This window comes from Lactuca saligna, chromosome 4 (genome assembly GCF_052625555.1).
Source record: "Lactuca saligna cultivar CGN05327 chromosome 4, ASM5262555v1, whole genome shotgun sequence".
In the NCBI taxonomy this organism is placed as follows: domain Eukaryota; kingdom Viridiplantae; phylum Streptophyta; class Magnoliopsida; order Asterales; family Asteraceae; genus Lactuca; species Lactuca saligna.
This window is the reverse complement of record NC_136420.1, coordinates 111193455-111214594: the sequence shown is the minus strand read 5'-3', so window position 1 is coordinate 111214594 and position 21140 is coordinate 111193455. Positions and strand designations below refer to the sequence as shown.

At 35.5% G+C, this 21140-nt stretch overlaps 1 protein-coding gene across 1 annotated transcript; it reads right to left on the bottom strand.

Moving 5' to 3' along the window:
- Positions 1 to 19626: 19626 nt before the first annotated feature.
- On the bottom strand, positions 19627 to 19956 carry LOC145040030 (uncharacterized). The gene has a single exon (XM_078988025.1). The coding sequence runs from the start codon at positions 19954 to 19956 to the stop codon at positions 19627 to 19629; it is 330 nt and encodes a 109-aa protein (XP_078844151.1).
- Positions 19957 to 21140: the final 1184 nt, after the last annotated feature.

The following is a 21140-nucleotide window of genomic DNA, read 5'->3' as shown; positions in this document are numbered from 1 at the left end:
GCTTGAGAAATCCATTTATGGATTGAAGCAAGCACGTCGCAGATGGAATCTTTGCTTTGATGAAAAGGTCAGGGAATTTGGCTTTTCTAGGAGTGAAGATGAATTTTGTGTTTATGTCAAGGCTAGTGGGAGTATAGTCAGCTTCTTGGTATTGTATGTGGATGACATACTACTCATAGGAAATGACATCCCAACTTTGCAGGAAGTAAAGTCCTGGCTTGGGAAGTGTTTCGCTATGAAGGACCTTGGTGAAGCTGCCTATATCCTAGGGATAAGGATCTTGAGAGACCGGAGTAAAAGACTAATTGGACTTAGTCAAAGCACCTATGTGGACAAAGTGTTGAAAAGATTCAACATGCATAACTCCAAGAAAGGTGAGTTACCCATTCAGAGTAATGCCAGATTGAGTAAGACACAGAGCCCTAGTATTGAGGCTGAGATAGCAGAAATGAGTTGACTACCTTATGCTTCAGCTGTAGGATCGATAATGTATGCTATGACGTGTACTCGACCTGATGTAGCTTTTGCTTTGAGCATGGTTAGCAGGTATCAGGGGAACCTTGGCAAGGAACACTGGACTGCGGTAAAGAATATCCTCAAAGTACCTGCGAAGGACTAAGGATTGGGTCCTTACCTTCGGTGGGAGTGATGACTTGAGAGTTGTAGGGTATAGTGATGCTAGCTTCCAGATTGATAGGGATAATTTCCGCTCTTAGTCGGGCTGGGTCATTACCTTAAACGGAGGAGCAATCACTTGGAAGAGTTCCAAGCAGGAGAAAGTGGCTGATTCCACTTGTGAATCAGAGTATATAGCAGCAAGCGAGGCAGCAAAGGAGGCTATATGGCTAAAGAACTTCATCGGAGACCTTGGAGTTGTACCAACTATAAAAGAGCCGATGGAGTTTTCTGTGACAGCAATAGGGCGGTTGCCTTAGCCAAGGAACCAAGAGATCATGGGAGATCCAGACACATTGACAGAAAATATCACTTCATCAGACATCGAATAGAAGAAGGAATCCTCGTAGCGAAGAGGGTATCAACGGATGAGAACCCAGCAGATCCCCTCACGAAGGGACTGAGTAGGGTTAAGCATCTTCAGCATGCTCGGAGCATAGGGTTGAAGGATGATATAAGTTTTAGTAGTTAGATAAATTATGAAATTTGTAAAGTGTAATTGACATTTGATGATGAATAAAAGGTGTTTTATTTATGAGTAAAGTGTTGCTATCTCTTGTTGATCGTTTACTTTATTTCTTTTTGCATGTTTTGACTTCCAGAATAATTATGTTTGGTATATCATATTATTCAAACCTCCACAGTCGGTCATATGTCGGAAGTAGGTATGAATCAAGACTGTTATGATTGGTTGCAGAGGTCTAAGGTGTTGGACATGGCTACAACAATCAAGAGTGCTCAAAAGTTTTGAGCATTGGACTCAACCCACGCTCACTGGAATCACTTCATGGAATCCTATCTCGAGTGATCGTGAGACGGTAATATCATATAAGTCTTCAAACCTAGAGATATGATTTGTTACTTACAAGTTGGTTATGCATTGATTGTACGAAAACGCATTGGTAACTCGATGTTATAAAACGTGCCTTTGTGTGTAATTCAATGAGTGGTAGAACAAACATATGAGTCGAAGTTTATCTGTTCCTTCTTGGATTAGAAGTTGATATCTGGGCCCCTCGATGATTATGTTTTGACCTATGTACCGGGCCCGGTCAGAACTAAATTGATGTGTTCAGTTAAGTTCTATGTCAAACAAATCGGAAATCGGGAAACAAATGCTGGACAATAAGCAAGACCATGTTCCATTTATTTGTCCGGCTGATATCTAGAACAGAGGATTATATGATCACTTATCTTCAATGGCGCGTTCTAGTTCAACAGAGTTTAAAGAGCTACGATTGCCGATTGGTTCCTGAAGTCATACTTGCAACTATAGTTATTAGACTTATCCAAGTGGGAGACTGTTGGATATAGTGTCTAAGTTCATAACTATATTTGGTATGTACTTGACCCAACCTGGCATGGTCCATTTGGGTTGCACTTCACCCGAACAATTTATGGATAATATTTGAGAATAGTACAAGTTATGATTTATTAATATATTATAAGTTCTAATATATTAATATAAGATCAAATTATTTAATTAGTAGTGATCTATAATTAATCTAGGATTAATTTAGAGATCAAAGATATTACTAATTAAATATGGGCTTCTATATTTATATAGTGTGGGCTAAAGCTTATTTGGAATGGGCTAGGCTTGCATGGAAAAGTCCATGGATACTCCACGGAGCTTTAACCCATGGATCTCACGGAAATGAAGAGACATGGGTTTTAGGGATGTAACCCTAATTCTCCACACTATATAAAGGAGGCTTTGGTTCTTGAAATGAGACTAGTTGACACTTGTTGAGGTGAGGGCAAATTTCAAGATAGTAGTGAGTATTCTCTCAAAGTTCCAAGTTTGTGGTGATTTGTGATTTCCACTTAAGGCATCCACACTATTGGTGCTAGGCTCAAAAACTCCATGCAATCAACTACAACTTCAAGGTAAGTATTTCTCCTAGCTTTATTTGATTCATGTTCCCCATGCCATGCCAGCTAGGATATAAACCTTGGAAAAATGAATTATATGCATGTATCTTAGACAAACATAGATCCAAGGTTTATTAGGGTTGCATGTACACTTAGGAAGTGTTAGAATGCTCAAAACCCAACAAAAAGCTCCATGGATCATCCATGGACTTCCATATTAGCTTAGCCCATAAACAAATGAGCATTAGCCCACAATATATAAAATATAATAGCCCATAATTTAATCAGTCTTCTTTTTAATCTCTAAATTAATTCATAATTAATTTAAGACTAAAACTAATTAAATAACATGACTTCATATTAATATATTATAACTTATAATATATTAATAAATCGTAAGTATACAGTTCTCATAAAATTATCCATAAATCGTTTGGATGAAATGCAACCCAAATGGACCATGCCGGGTTGGCTCAAGTATGTACCAAATAAGTTATGGACTTAGACACCTTATCCAACACTTTATGCCTTAGGACGTCTTTTAAGACTTAGATCTGGCTTTTGGACGTAAAGGACTTGAGTATTACGCACTTAATGGGGAACTGAGGGTACACTGGACGTAACTTAGTGTACGCGGCGCGTAGGCCCATGTCCCAGTACGCGGCGCGTACCAAGATGGTACGCCGAGCATACGCAATGCAGATGGGATAAACCTGTTTTGGGCCCTTAGGCGTTTTGATGATTGGGCCTGGTATAATGTGGGTATTATGAGTCATATAATTGTTGATGTCCATGGAATCAGTTTTGGGCCTTTATTTGACCATGAAGCCCATTAGGAATTTTAGACTTCTGCTTTGGGCCCACTCGCAAAGGATGGATGTTAGGGACTTATGGAAGGGTTGGGGAGTTAGGTTCCCTTGGTAAACCAAAGTTCTAACATTGATTAATATTATCATTTAGCTTGGGATGTTTCAGACTATTAAAAGAGCAGCTATTGTATTCAGTAGATAGAGGTGAGTCTTCTCATCATACCTAAGGGCCTAAGGCACCAAGGTTGACCCATTATGTGTTTTTGGTATATATGTTAGTTATTCTGTGAGTTTATATGATATGTGATTATGTGTTTTGCATGAAGACCCCTGGGGGAGCCCGTGGCATTGGATGTAAGACCATGTTGTAATAACCTGTTATTTCGACTTTATATAATAAGTATATATTAATAATTCAGAGAAAATTTTGTATACTATGTGCGTTTACATACCGACCATTAAAAATGAAAGGTTAAATAAACTTGATTCGGATGAATATAGTGGTAGAAATCGTGTCAAGGATTCCAAAAATATAAAGAACACCCAATTCCGAGTTATAACGAAAAAGTTATGACTTATCAAAAATCCACGACAAAACCGACAAAACACTGTTTAACGTAAAAACTAAATTTTCAATAAAATACTTTTATGCCGTAACCACCTAAATGAATGTTATAGTATACGTTAAACGAGAGTGACCATTAAAAGAACATCTTAATCTGACTTCATATGAAGAAGTTATGAGTTTTCTAAGATTCAACATAGTAGTACACAGCCCGAAACTCGAAATTGAGTTTGATCAACATTTAGCCAAAACAATCTAAATGAGAATCAGAGATATTATTAAAAGAAATCCAACGGTAAAAAGACAGACAAAAACGGGCATCAAATGAAGAAGTTATGAATTTTTAACAGAGTTTTCCTATCCAGTCAGTTAAAAATATAACTTTAAAAATAAATCAATATTAGATGATGGAACCTAAACGGAAGTTGTAGAGCATGATCTCACCTACGCGTGGATATAAAGAACATCAAAAAATGGAGCTCGTATGCAAAAGTTACGAATTTTTTAAGTTGAAGAAATGCGAGTACACCCAACAAACTTAGAAGCAACGCCTCAGATTGTCCACGTAGCCTCTATCGTCACAAGGGACAATCATGTTGTCCTAAATGACGAGTCCGAAGCCAAGTGGCTAGTACGTCCAACGTACGAAGAGCTTATGCCCAATGTAATGGGACTACCCTCGATGCGTGCCTCGTAGCTTCACCACATCCGAAGATCGAGTAAGGTTCGAACTAGTACGTCCCGCGTACAAGGTGTACGCCCATCGTACTGTGGCTTTTAGTAGTACACCAAGCGTACACAAAAGTTAGGCCTAGCGTAACAAGGCCATAACCCTCCTATAAATAGGATGCAAGGTCTCCAGGTTTTGTTTGGAATTTTCAAATCCTCTCTCCTCTCAAACACTCCCTTAAGCCTTTCTAAACCCTCCGAAGTTCAAAGTACCTCCTTACCATCTGACGTAAAACCAAAAGTCCCAAAGATCTCAATTTTTACACTGAAACTCTGCCCGAGTGAAGCCGACTTTTCTTCAAAAACTATTAAGTTATGTCAATCAAATTGTTCTAATATCATAAAAGTTTTCAAATGCTTTTAGTACTTTTAAATTGTTATAATTGATAAAATTACATATTTATATATGTGTAAATTATATAATTTGGATTCAAAAGATTTAGAATATGTAATTTGACCCCATTTACCGTTCCATGTTTGGTTCAGGACTTAGGGTAAAATTATTTAATCGAATGTCTAATTGAACACAATTATATAAATATTACTGTTATATAAATATAAAATGGTTTACAAACTATTTGATAATATAGGGTACAAGTAGAGAATTTCATGGAATAATAGTATCATAGATTCTTTCAGTAAAACAAATAGCTAAACTATAATAGGTATAGTTTAGATGACTTGTTCATTGGTTTTCAAGTTTCAAAATACATAGCAAGAAAAATTAAGATAGTACATAACAGAATACAAATAGAATACATGATGGAACTTGTCAGAAAACAAAATACGTTACTAAGAACTTGTCAGAGAACATTTTCAAAAAACATACAAAATACGTTACTAAGAAACAAACATGTAAAACTATATTTTATATAGTTTATGCAACTTAGTTTCGAGTATAATTATTACAAAGTAACTTTTTATTCTACATGTAATCATTGATAGAACATGTCGGAAACGCTTCAAGTACTTATTTAAGTATAAAACAAAAGTCCTAAAAGTTATAACCAAAGTCTCCTTGTCTGAGAGTGTGACGTTTGTGTATAGATCTATAGTGGACTTACAATCCCGCACCTAAGCTACCTGCAACAGCAAGGCCGACAGGCCAGGGGTGACAACTATCATACCATATTTTGACGCCCGATGAACGTTATGTTTTAGACGATCCTAGGTCATCAAGCATGGTTATGATTGATGGGTTTTGGCCAAAAGAACATCCTATGTGCTCATACAAACGCTAATGCTTGGATCTAGGTTTATCTATTGTACATGCAATTCATCAAAGACTACAAACCCTAGATCTAGTATGTGATAATCAATATAACATATGTATTAGGGTTTAGATCATACCTTGATTGTTATGTAGCAATAACAATCTCAAATCCTTCTTGTATTGACTTTCGAAAGCTTAGAGTCACAAATGTCACTCCTCTAATGGTTCACAAACACCAAGAACAAGAGGATGAAGAAGAGAAGAGAAGGAGGCTGCCCAAAACATGTCGAAACCCTAATCAACAAGTTCACCACATTTTTGGGGCTTAATGGTCCTTTAAATAGTGAGGATATTAGGGTTATCTAACAAGGAAGCCCTAATTTGGATGCTTAGGCCCTAAGCAACCCATGAACCCCTTTTTAATAAGCCTTGGACGATTTCTAATGGGTTTCCCTATAGAATTTGTCCAACCTTATATAATAAGGTAATCCATAGCCCAATTGCAATTATCTTATAATTACAATTCCAGTCCCTTAAGTTTAATTAATCCATTTTAGCCACAAACTTAATTCTTATTAATTCTTGACTAATATTAATTAAACAATATGATTTCTCATATAATATATTATTCTCATAATATATTAATAAATCATATTTAATCATTTCTCTCCATAATTCATCCTATCAATTTTCTTTGGTGAAGGTAACACAAAAGGACCATGCACCACCGGGTCAAGTACACACCAAAATAGTTATGGAATTAGACACTAATCCAATAGTCTCCCACTTGGATAAGTCTAATAACTATTTCGCGTATGACTTCAGATCCTGATCTACAATCCTAGCTTTCTAAAGCCGCTGTCAACTCTAATCTTATCAGATACGCGTGACCTTTAGATAAGGGATCATATATTCCTCCATTCTAGATATTATCATATAGACTGAGACATGGATCTAAATCATTCACTCTATCTATGTGTTGTTTCCCGAATTCAGATTTATGACGACTGATAACAGACTACAATTAAACACATCAATTTAGTCCCGGCTTGACCAAGCACTTAGGTGCCATCACTAAATCATCGAGGGGCCCACAGATATCACTTTTATCCTACTTTGGATAAAAGGAACGGATAAACTTTGACTCAATGCTCACGTGCACTCACTCACCAAATCACACACAACAATATGTTTTATAACAACAAGTTACTGGTGTGTTTACATATTATCAATGTGCAACCGACTCGCAAGATACTACTCACACATCTCAGTTTCAAGAATATAAGATGTTATTGTCTCACCAATCACTCGTGATAAAATCCATGAACTGATCCAAGTGAACGTGGGTTTAATCCAATGCTTACACTCATATTCATAAGCACTCATGAATGTTGCAGCAAACAATTGCTTATGTCTAATGCTCTTTAGACAATCCACACACCAATTCATGACAGTCTTCATTCATACCTACTTCCAACATATGAACGATTGTGGCACGTTTGAGTTATTTTACTGTTCTTAACCAATTAAATTATTCAGGAAGTCAAAAGATGCAAAGTGAAACACAAGGGTAATACCAATCCCATATGGCCTCAAACCTTTGAGTATAAATAAAACACCTTTTATTTATCACCATATCGATTACTCTTTATTTGTTGTTTCGGGTAGTTAACTTCTTACTTGAATTATTACTACACTTGTTCCATGCTCTTAGCATGCACATAATGTTTACCAATGGTTCTTACTTTGTGAAATAGATCAAATGAACACATTTCCAATCATACTTATTTCACAACTCCCAATCCTTTCCACAAGTGATATTATATCAAATTCTTGCCACTTATAGAATATGCGAGATTCTAACATTTTATACAATGATCCTTTCGTAATGTCATAGCACAAAAGTCACAAACACTATTGGCAAAGAAATTTCAAAGTCCTCTATCGGGGATTGTTACAAGACAATTCCATAGATGTGATGTCTTTCAATGAAAGTACATTCCTTTGAACATCCTTTTCCATATGAGTTTCTAATCTAGACATTGATTCTCAATATCCAACTCCCGATATGGAAACATTTCCATATTTTCCATATGACAACTCATTCTTAATAGAATCTTATCTATTCATAATAAAGTCGATATGGTCCATCCAATATCATACTTCCAACTACTCATAAGTGACCAATCCTCGGCAAGCTTTGGATCGTCCTTTGATAATTGTTTAATTATCTTAGTCAAAACAAATTCTACTCCTTTTTCCCTCAAAATGCACTAGAAATTTGGAAAATTTTAGAATTATTAAATATTATAGCATTTACACTCGATCCTATACCCGAAGCGTATGGAACACAATGCATAATGTCTTACATAAAGATGTGATGCTTTGCCATAATATATTAAGTGTCTCGTTCTTATAATTCGAACAATGAAGAGGGATACCATAATCATAATCGAAATTTATGAACACACTATGTATCCTTGACTAAATATATTAAAATTCCACAACCTAAGCCTTTAGATTTGAAATGAAGCATAATATTCTCACCCTTAATTATAGCAAAACAACTATTCACCCTTACGACTTTGTAAAGTATAACTATTGTTTTCTATAATTAATATTGCTAACTTGAAATACTTGCCTTAATAATCATACAAGCACAACCTTTATGCTCCCACTATCACGATGATTATTATCATATAAGCATAACACTTATGCTCCCACTAGCTTTGACATGTATTCAGAAAGAACTTAACTTCTAGAAAAACAATACCTATTGAATTTCATAAGTTCATATTTCTAATATTTAATGCTTTGATAATATTTTATCTAAGCTTCTTAATCTCATACACCTTTATCCAAGATAGCTCATATGTGTGTCTTAAACAATTCAGACTAATTGCCAAATCTCACAATTTGAATTATAGAAAGGGATACCGTAACCATAATCAAATTTGAGAATACAATTTTAGAATCGCTATCTTCTTAAAAACTCTCTTAGTGAAAGCATTTCCTCACATCCATCTTCATGAAGGAGGAAATCTTATGACACTTAGATTTTAACAGTGTATGTGTTCCTATCCATGTGAATTGTCAAAACCAAAGTTTACGACAAATCCAAACTCTTATGGACCGAACTTTCTTAGTCTTGATCTCTTGCCTTATGGTAACACGGCTGCCCACCATGTCTTCCAAGTATTTGAGTAGCTCACCCTTTCTTATCAATGTACTTTTCATTGATCAAGGTGCTCGCCTTTTATGCATTCAAATGAGAACTCATAGAACTCACATGCATAATTAACTCAATTGGAATTGCATAGAAACAAGATAGTGTCAACACGATAGGTTGTAAACCGCAAGTCGTGTGCTAGTGATGATTTGATAAGCTTTATTCTTGATTTGTTCTTGAAACCTTTCAAGACCATTGAGACTCCCACTGACTTCTTGACATATACGATTCTCTTATCAATAAAAATTTCTTGACAATCAAATATTCAAGAGTTAGTGTAGCTTTTATCAAGACAAAACACTTCATAAAATTGGTCCTACTTGGTCTTTGTCTTATCCAAGACATCACAACTTTCCACATTTTATGAATGTTATAAACCTTCTTAAGACTTGTCACTCAATGTCACAATCTTAACTCTAAGACTTGTTTTGGAACGAAGTATGATTGACTTCTTGATTTAACTATTTTTTTCAATTCTTGATTTCTCTTCTCAGTCATACAATTGTACTAAGACTCACTTAGAGGATCAATTGAGATATGGTTCTTAATCATTAAGACCTATCATAAAACATAATAAAAGGTACTCTCCCTTCTTCTTATAATAGAGAAACTTTTATCTTTCTATCTACTTGATTCTTCTTATTCGTTTTGCTATTGATTCAGACTTTTTCAATCAATTCAGAATTACACTTACTCTTATACGTATAATCATATTTACTAAACCTTTGGTAAATCATGTCAAATATCTTTTTTACTCTTGTGTTGGACTTGATCAACACACAACTTTGTGTACTCGATCTCCTAGTCCTTCACTTGACACTTTGTCAGCAAATTAGTCTAATTTCAAAATATGGAATTTCTCATTCATCGTGCAACCAAGTTACATGATTCCAAGTTTCTCTCCAATTGAAACTTGGGCGATGAGAGACTCTCCCTATTTGGTAAATAACATGATTAAGAATCGCATCCATTCGTTGTAGAAATATGTGAACATCAAATTTTTCATAATGATTTCAATGCAAGGAAATAAATAAATAAATAAATGAGTCATGCAAAATTTATTTTATTCATAAAAGCAGTGGAAGAAATTTGTCCTTAAATGCAAACTCAACTGAAAAACTATGTAATCAAATATTCCTAACTACTGTATCATAACTTTCTAAGCTCAAAATCTAATCTTCGAATCCATGCAATCGAGATCCATTTCTTCGTGATTAGATTCATCTTGCTCTTTCATTAAGCTTCCTCTCTTTTCATTGATTCTGCAAAACATTCAAATGGAATCTTATCACATTATGAATCAACAAATAAGAACTTAATTGTGTTAGATAGTGGATTTTACCTGAAACACATCCATACACTTTGACTCTCCCGTCTTCTGGACTTTTCAGTCTCTTAGGGCAGACTTGTATCCAACGCCCTGTCTCTTGGCAGCAAATGCAGGTCGGTTCTCCTAGAAGCTCCTCAGAAGCATGGTTGGTTGACTTTCCCAACAAATACGTTCCATTGCTTTGCCAAATCATTTCTGATTCAGCAACAATGAGCATGTAAGTTAGGTCAATGAGGTTTTCTTCATGATCCATCATATAATAGTTTCTTTTGAACTCATTATATGATTCAGGAAGTGACAGCAGAACCCAGTTCACAGCCAACTTATCCTGGAATGACACACCCAACATTTTCAACCTATCAATGTGTTATTTCATTCCTAGAACGTGGGCACACATGGGTTTACCATCTTCATGTTTCATTTCCAATAGGGCTTTAGTGACATTGAACCTTTCAATTCTTCGATCTTGTGGGTTAGGGAGAATAATTGGAGGAGAAGGATGAAGTGAAGCATGATTTCTTATTCCTCGATCGAATCGTGGAATATCATCTTCATGTGGAATGCTTGTTCCACGGGATTTGGGAAGACCATAGTTGTCGTACTTTGACATCTACAAAACGGGAGAAAACAAATTCAAGTTAGTTGATCGATTGAGTACTTAATAAATCACCCAAATGAGATATTAAGGCTAGAACCCAACACAATACGCTACAACCTAGAAAAGCGATGCTGTAATCTAGTTGTATAATATTTGAAGGTAAGTGAATGACAATTCACTAATTTCCACCATGAAAAAAACGAAAAAGAAATTTAAGTTTTAAATCTATGAAAACTCCTTGATCCTTTGAGATGCATTGAACATTTCAATCGCATGTTTAAATCTCGATATGCCCCTCTAGTTTGTGACTGGGATGCCGAGGATCACAAAGCGGGTGTGAATAACCATGCAAACTTACATGGTGCCCTCACATGTTACGGTCACCTATTCGATGTGCCGGTAAACCACACACGCTCCACCGAACTATGACAAACATTGAGTCACCCTTTACTACCTTAGCTTAGAACCATTTAGTGTGCCGGTAAACCACACACGCCCCACTAACGTCTTCGCAAGGGCACAAAGTGTAATTTCATGGAATTGCATCAATTCACTTTTGCCTAAAGTAACTAAGATTGGGAATTTTGTAAAAAAATTTAGTTACTTTTGTACTTCATTATACTTATAATGGAAGGTTTTGTCCTATCCTACCCGTTCGGCTAACGACCCTCCACTAATCAAGAGTGCGGTGGGTAAGAGTGGATATCCATTCAATCGCCATTTTATAGACAATTTCCTTAAACACCCCTTATAGACCAGCTTCATGAATGAGGCCTACTAACGGTAAGACTGACTTTTACTCATATATACATACATATATATATATATATATATATATATATATATATATATATATATATATATATATATACAATGTTAGACTTTTAATGTGATATATAGTATAGGGTGTATTTTACACTTTTAAAATACTAGGTGGTTTTATTTAATAATTATACTTTTAATTTAATTAAATTGTACACCAAAACTTTATGGATTTACTAAATCTCTTTTAATTATACACTTTAATTAGTTAATAAAACCATAAGGGTGTGATTTGAACTTTTCAAAACAATACTAGGGTTTTAGAATTGAACATTCCTAAATTAAACTTTTAATCAACTTTAAAATTTGAAAACTTGAGGGCAAGTTTTGAAACATTTCAAAAACATTAGGGTTTAACTTATTTAAATTTCAAAAACAAACTTTTAAGTTCAAATTTAAACTATAAAACCTAAAGGGGAAAAATTGAAACTTTTCATAACACAAGGATCAAATAACAAGTAATATAAATTAAACAATTAATTTCATCATTATCTATATTTCACCTAATTTCAATTTCTTGTAAAGTAAGTTACCCAATTAATACAAATAATCAAACTTTATCATATAAGAAAATTATTATCTAATCAATTGGTATTTATCATTTGTTGAATCAAGGATATACTCATAAATGTGTATAAAATCAGATTTTAATGATCTAAAACAGATAAGGCAGTTATCCATGAGTAAAACAACAAGAAATCCCAAAATAGTTCACATATGGTGCTCGAACTCGCCGAGTACCACACTGGACTCGCCGAGTTGAGGCCTACTCGCCGAGCTCATCAGGCAAGTAGCTCAAAAAACATTTTTGCAACTTGAACAAACACACTAAGCATCAATACAATAGAAACCAACCTGGCTTTGATACCACTGATGGGTTTTGGCTAAAAGAACATCCTATGTGCTCATACAAACCCTAATGCTTGGATCTAGGTTTCTCTATTGTACATGCAATTCATCCAAGACTATAAACCGTAGATCTAGTATATGACAATCAATATAACATATGAATTAGGGTTTAGATCATACCTTGATTGTTATGTAGCAATAATAATCTCAAATCCTTCTTGTATTGACTTTAGAAAGCTTAGAGTCACAAATGTCACTCCTCTAATGGTTCACAAACACCAAGAGCAAGAGGAAGAAGAAGAGAAGAGAAGGAGGCTACCCAAAACATGTGGAAACTCTAATCAACAAGTTCACCACGTTTTTGGGGCTTAAGGGTCCTTTAAATAGTGAGGCTATTAGGGTTATCTAACAAGGAAACCCTAATTTGGATGCTTAGGCCCTAAGCAACCCATGAACCCCTTTTTAATAAGCCTTGGACGATTTCTAATGGGTTTCCCTATAGAATTCGTCCAACCTTATATAATAAGGTAATCCATAGCCCAATTGCAATTATCTTATAATTACAATTCCAGTCCCTTAAGTTTAATTAATCTCTTTTAGCCACAAACTTAATTCTTATTAATTCTTGACTAATATTAATTAAACAATATGATTTCTCCTCTAATATATTATTCTCATAATATATTAATAAATCATATTTAATCCTTTCTCTCCATAATTCATCCTATCAAGTTGCTTTGGTGAAGGCAACCCAAAAGGACCATGCACCATCGGGTCAAGTACATTCCAAAGTAGTTATGGACTTAGACACTAATCCAACAATGATAACTCACAATTTGATATTGAATATAATGATTATTGTATGAATAAGTGACACTTCACGTAGTTTTATTAAATTATAAAACTATAATACAATATCTTACAAGTATAAACATATACTATTTTAGTTCAGAGGAAACATACTATTCATGGTTTTTATGAGAACTAAACTACATTTTAGAAGTTATTGTTACAAAAATTATTATACATGTTTCTTAAAGCATAATGTAGCAGAAAATATAGGATATTTCTAGGAAAAACATGTTCACTTTATCAATACACAAGAAAACATATTTCTGTTACAAACATACTTATTAACTCACCAAATTAATTGTTGACATTTTTCCAAAATCTACTTGTATTCTCAGGGAAACAGTGATACAAGTACAGCCACAACTTTTTGAGAAGACGAAGATTTATAAACTCGTGTCTTTTAGACTTGTACTTTTGAGTTCATATATATTATATTTTGAACACAGTTGTAGAACTTATAACTTTGTAATACAATGATTGTTGTTGTACTTTGATTACTATTATGAATTCTTGTCATACTTAAGATGAAGTCCTCCACCCTTGAATGTTTCCGCCGTTGTGATTTGGGGGTATGACAGATTGGTATCAGAGCAATGGTTTATAGTGAAATCAGTATATAAGTTCATTAAAGATATATAACTATAAATACAATGGGGCCGAAGTGCTCTGACTACAAGTATACTTTTAAAATATAACTATTTTATAAGAAGTCTACTAACACTCACTCATTCAAAAATAGTATCACTACATAACAGTATCTGGATGTTGGACACTACAGTTAAACCTAAATAGTTATGTAATCGTATCTGGGACCAATATAGCCTGATCAACTATATTCATTTGAGATATGACCAACATGTGTTTAGGAGTGATGGTAGTGTTGCGACAAGTCTAAAAGTTACCAAACTCTACTTATATAAGGAAATTAAAAGAAAACACATATTTAAAATACTATAGGAGTATTTTGTAACACTATATCACTTCTATATATCTTATCTGTAAATTCCTCGTATTGACCTTATGGCAGGATATCCTCCGCCTGGGGATTCCTACTTCCCTAACCATGGGAATCATGATTGGATAAAAGATCATCCTGAAGAGGATCCCGAGGAACATAGTGAAGTAGAAAATTCAGATGGCACATACTCTAAACCTGAGGTAATTAATCCACCACGAGGAGTACAACGCCCAGTATACAAACAACATTTTCAAGGTCCAACACCAATATGGGGTGAAGAGTTACACAGGTGGAGCCAACAACAAGCACAACACCCTCCATTTGGAATGGACAGAGATTTCTACGAAATCCGTAATGGAGGATCGACTGACAGGGCCCTCCTTGTTATAATGCAACATATTTCTCGATAGGTTGATCAATCCCGTATATCAATTAACTGGATTCTACAAGTCACAACTGCCTCCCAACAAAATGCTGCAAATATTCAACAGCTAGATGGAGATCATGACGAAACCAGACATCACACATACATGCTCCATGTATAAATGATTGCTGCTCAAATTGAAATAAGATCACTCCAAGAGCACCAGACTACACTAGGATGGCATTTAAGGGAATCGGACTCTCATTAGGCAGGGCCAGTACTAAGAGTCGTACTCACCAAAAGTGCGTATACTACTCGTAGGTAGTAATCTTGTTTAAATTCCCTTTTATTGATATAATATAGATCTATATCTATGTAAAAAAATTTCTAACTTCATGTATAATACAATAAATCAATTAAAATGATAAGCATTTTACTTCATTAAGAGTTATTACAATTTTCATAAACATTTTACTACACAAATTCTGGTTAACATACTCATTATGTTCAACTATACCAATTCATTACAAGTGTTTCTATAAACAAAAATTGCCAAATGTTTTCTTTTATTAGAAGACTCTTCACTTAAAAGAACACCATTAACAAGTTAGAAAATGATACATTTATAATTGAAAATTTTTCATGTTCAAATATTATCTTATTCGTGATGATTATTGAGTACATATTATTATTTTTCTCAAATCAGTATAGATTAAGATGCCTCTCAAAAGGAATCTGAGACCTACTAATATTAATGAAGCACAGACACCGCCTCCACCACCACACCTCCTACATAATTTGACACCGCTATCTTTTAGGGAGCAGTGGTTGCTGCTGTGGCTACTGCCATGGCACAAATCAACCCTGGTGGTAATAGTGGATCAGGCAATGGTGCTCCAATTTCTGGTCATGGAGAAGGTCTTGGACACCCTCGTGAGTGTTCATATAAAGATTTTTTTTCGGTCAAAAATATAGTTTATACTTTACTTTTCTAGGCAAATATATATTTCTGTAATATTTTTGGAGTTTACGGTCCGGTGGGGTTTACGGTCAGTGTTTACGGCCGTAAATAGGTTTACGACCGTAAACCCATTTACAGCCCATATCCACCAAGCCCATGTTCCCCTTGTATAAATATAGGTGTTAGGGTGTGAGGAATTGATTGATGAAAAGAGAAGAGAGTTTACGTCCAGAGAGAACCATGAGCTTTTATGTGTGTGTGAATCTTTTGTATCCAGGTCTTCATTCATATCAATACATACAAAGATTCATATTATTCTTCTTCTCCTTCTCTTCTGTTTGATCTGACATCATCTGTTTGATTGGGATTCCGCACCATCAAACGGATCTGATTGATACACAGGCAAATTAGGGACTTACGGGTGGTATCAAAGTTTGGTTGTATCAATCTATTTTTTTCAGATCTGGAGCTTATTTGATCTGATTTTCAAAAGAGAATAGCGTTTTTGGATAGATCTTGCAAAATTAAGGGGGGTTTCTTCTTCGCATTTTTCATAAAAACGAGTTTTTGATCGAGTTTTGGAGCAAAAAGGGTGAGAAAAAAACGTTGTTTTTCGTCAAGAACAACGATTTCTGGAGAGTTTATACTCTTTTAAGGGTTTACTGTCCGGAGTTTACGGCCGGAAACGAGTTTACAGCCGGAAACTGGTCGCCGGAGCTTGCGGCCGGAAACCGGTCGGAGGAGGCTTGCGGCTCGGCTCGATGAGCGGCTAAGAAATCTCTCAGCAGCGCGCTTAAATAAAAAGGGGAAGCTGATTTGGGGGTTGTCGAGGATCCAACCCGGGACCTCTGGTTGAGGAACTAAGCGACTTACCAACTGAGCTGACTTACCACACGTTACTTCCCTTCGAAATTTAGTTCAAAACCTATCTTTCTCGGTTTCCATTTTCGCAATTTGACAAAATCAGCCCAAAAATTCAAAAAATTTATTTTAAAAATCCTTTTCTCAACCCAAAAATTTTTTGTTTTTAAATTTTGACTTTTATTTTTGATTTTTTACTTAAAATTTTGACTTTGACTTTTAAAATTTGATCTTTGACTTTAAAAACTTTGACTTTCTCATTTGACTTTTAAATTTTCAAATTTACTTTTCGGTTTGACTTTTAAGTTTGACTTTTCAAGTTTGACTATTTTTAAATTTGACTTTTAAGGTTGACTATTGAAGTTTATAGTCAAAGGGCATTTTTAAATTTAAGTTTGATTTTTAGTTGTGCTTTTTAATTGATTTTGAAGTTTACGAGGGAATTGAAAAACATGAAAGAGAGTCATCAGGAGATATGAAGACAAAACTTCAACATGTTTGATTATATCCCTGGATAAACCCTCGAAACTCAGTTGCAGCGATTTACCACACTCTCTACTGAGATGAATATAGTTGGGATCGTCTTGACCAAATCTGAGATAAACAAAAAGCTGCTGAATGCACTTCCGAAATCATGGGATATGGACGTGGCTGACATCAAGAAGACAAAAGATCTCAATCGTCTTAATTTGGCTGATATAATTGATGAACTTAACGCTTTGAATTGTCAAAAAACAATGAGTTCCACAAACCTCCCGGTCAATGAAGTTTCATGTTCTCAATCATGTGAAGTTTCATGTACGCTATCTAGTGAAGATACGATTCAATTTCTTCGGGAACAAATTGATTTATTAAAAAGGGAAGTTGAAGACCTAAGATATACAGGATATCAACTCAGGAAAGGACAGAAACCCCTGAAGGCTGAATTAGAAGGAAAAACCAAAGACTTTAGGAAACTTCAGGAAGAGTATAGCAACAAGTGTGAAAATTATAACTATACTAAGAGACAACTTGCTGCTATAACTGAAGAACTTGACGCTTTAAAAAATAAGTGTGGAAAAACAGACGTTAGTTTTAAAAATTATACTGCATCAAGTCAGACAGTCGAGTCCTTATATGAAACCCAATTAAAATTCAAAGAAAATCAAAACAAGGGTCTAGGGTATGATAGTGTACCTCCTCCTTATAATCATAACTACACAACCTTCCCTATGACACAGGACGAAACTGATAGGGAGCCACATCTTCGATATGGAAAACGACCTGGATTTGTGTCAGGAGGAGTTATTAATATTGAAGATACTAATGTTGCAATTTCATGTGCAGGTAGTGTAGCAGAAGATGAGAACAAGGAGAAAACCATTGAACAAACCAACATCTCGTTGAACTCTGAATCTGTTGCTTTGAACTAAACTGCTTCTGATCAACCTGCCGTTGAGAAATACAGGCCACCAATTCCAACGCAACAGAGTTCTTGTGGCAAGTGTGCATGTGGGAACAAGAAGAGAGAAGGCAAGGATACGCCACCAGGGGCAGGAAGAAACAATTTCCCAATGAAGAAAAAGACATGTTTTCACTGTGGAACACCTGGTCACATTGGTAGAAATTGTCCTAATCGCGCATACATTCCCTACTACGCACAAGAATGGCAGAACACGCCAAGAGGGAGATACTCCAAAACATACACCTCGAGATCACGATTAGACATCGACGACTGGAATGCCAAGAAGGCCAAGAATTCAATTCCCATGGCCAAGAATCAATCCCATAAGGCCAAGAATCTAAATCCCAAAGGCGAGAAGGGAATGTCAGCCAAGAAGTCCAATCCAAGAGATGCTCTTGTGAAGCCAAAATCAAAATCATCTCAACGGCCGACATCAACTTCAAAAGCAAGTACTGAGCCACCCATCTACAAATGGGTTCCAAAGGCTCACTCTCCCAAATCAACTAATGACTCTAATATTTGTTCATCTTCTGTTCGTTATAAGCAGGACATATCATGGGAGAGAGTACCGTGCAAAGATGACAAAGGTCGACCCAGTCTCAAAATGGATTGGGTTCCGAAGACCAAGTGATCCCGCTCTGTGTCGGAGCAGCTATGGAGGCATATCTTCAGACTTCGGTTTGTTGGTAGTGGTTGTTTCTGGCACTTGATAAGGGACATCTCTCAACTGTACAACATTTAGACATTTGTTTGAGAGTATGTGTCCTTTACGGGAAGAGAAGAAAGGAAGTGATCACTCATGGGATTTGTTCTTAATAACATAAAGAATTTTTGGATCTGTTCTGAGATTATGCGTGCTATTCTCAGACCTTCTGAATGCAGATTCAATCGGTGAATTACGATTTGCGTTTTCTTCTCTATACTTCTAAGTTTTTCTTAAGCTGATTCACTTTAAAGACTAATTTTTGTTTTAGGATAGTTTAAATTTGCATATTTGCTTTCGATTCTCTCCTATGCACAAATTCAAGGGGAGAAGTAAAAACAAAAGAAGAATTTGAAAATTAGAAAAATCCAAAAACATTAGAAAATCAGAAAATATAAAAATTGTTGGTTATGAAATGTGCTGATTGAGGGAGATGTCTTGGGAAGTGATATTATCAAGTGATAATAGGCAACCTGAGTCTGCGTAACGTACCCGAAATTGAAGGGTGTATGCTCTAGTTTGATGTTGAGGGATCGATGTTGCAGCATTGAGGGTTTGAATCTAAGGTTGTTGAAATGTAAAAACTTGACCTGAGGAAGTCATGAAGGATGATAGTGTTGCATTGTTGGATGAAACACCAAGGTTTGCAGTAGAATATGAATTCATATGGTTGATTTCTCTCTGTTTGTCATCAATGTGACAGGCTTTGATGATTGCCATGATTTTTGTAAGAGTGAGACGGTTTAAGTCCTTGGTTTTCTTAATTACAACAACATTCATATCCCATGATCAAGGAAGTGCATTCAGAACTTTCTTGTTGATTTCTGACTTGAACAAATAAATCCCTGAAATGTTCATGTCAGTTGTGAGAGTAGTGAACCTTTTCAATTGAGCCTCAAGGGTTTCTCCTGGAATGTAGTTAAACATGTTAAATTTTTGTCTTAGCATGTCCTGCCGACTTTCTTTCATATCTTCATTGCCCTCGTAGACCTCAATAAGAGCTTCCCATAGAACTTTAGCAGAAGCGTATTCACTAAAACCTTGAGCAATATCAGGAGATAATGCCATGGTTAGAGTAGCCAGCTCTTTCCTGTTCTTTAACCAGTTCAAACTCTTCATCAGTGTAGTTTTAAATGGATTTGTCAATCAACTGATGTCCAAATGTCATTGTGACTCTGACAGGGCCTGCAAGGATACTTCTCCATATCTTGAAATATTTCATTTTGATGTATTTCTCAATTCTATATTTCCACTCAGGAAAACCTTCAGCAGACATCAACCTCGGAATGCGTGTAGTAGTGCCCATAACAACATCAAGTTCTTGAAAATGAGTTTGAGAATCCATTTGAAATTTAAAGTGATTTAACAGTTCCAAAGGAGCTCATGGTTGATATGACAAGACAGAGGATTACGGCTCTAACTAGGTTTACGGTTGAGGTTTATAGTTGAAATGATTGCGACCGTAAACTGAGTTTACGGTATGGGATTTACGGTTTAGATGTTTACGGTTTATGGGTTTGTGGTTTATGGATTCACGGTTTATGGATTCACTGTTCTTCAAACTTATTTACGGTGTATGAATATTTAGAGATTATGGTTCTTAAGTGGACAGTAAACAAAGTTCACGGCTGGCAATAATCTCTCAATTAGCCTTTAAAATTCGTATTTTCCAGAAAAAATTAGTTCCTCCAACGCCTAGAACGCAAAATCTAAATGATCAAACGGTGAGAATAACAGCTTGAACACACAAAATCTCGACCTGGTGAGTTTGATATCAGTTTACGGCTTTGATACCAATTGTTAGGTCCGATTCTCGATCTAAAACTGATAATCAAACAAACATGAATCAAGAATAACACAGTAAGATGAATGAATTGAGCTTGCACACGATTAAACACTAGAAATCATCAGGTACAACTCAAAGACTGGCAGCAAACTTCTAGAGCATCCAACCCGTCAAATGACCAGCTCCTACACTATTTATACCCAACTGGACCGAAAACTTAGTTTGCAGCCGTAAACACAACAGAGTAAAAAATAACATAAAGTGAGATTACAGACACAAAACCAAAAGCAATCACATGCTAAGCCTAGCCCAAACCATTTTCATGGCCCTTCAATTAAGCTGATACTCGCTTTCAAAATAACTTGTATTCTCAGGTCACCACTAGACAGGTACAGGTGCTAGGCTTTTGAGAAGATGGAGTTCGTTCAAGACTCATCTTTTATTTTTGATGTGTATATTTTTGGTGTCTATAAGTTTAACAGAACACACATGTATGAAATTATATTATTAATGCAAT

Excerpts from the sequence above, each read along its gene's own strand:
- LOC145040030 (XM_078988025.1), bottom strand. The coding sequence starts at position 19,956 with ATGAAGAGTTTGAACTGGTTAAAGAACAGGAAAGAGCTGGCTACTCTA.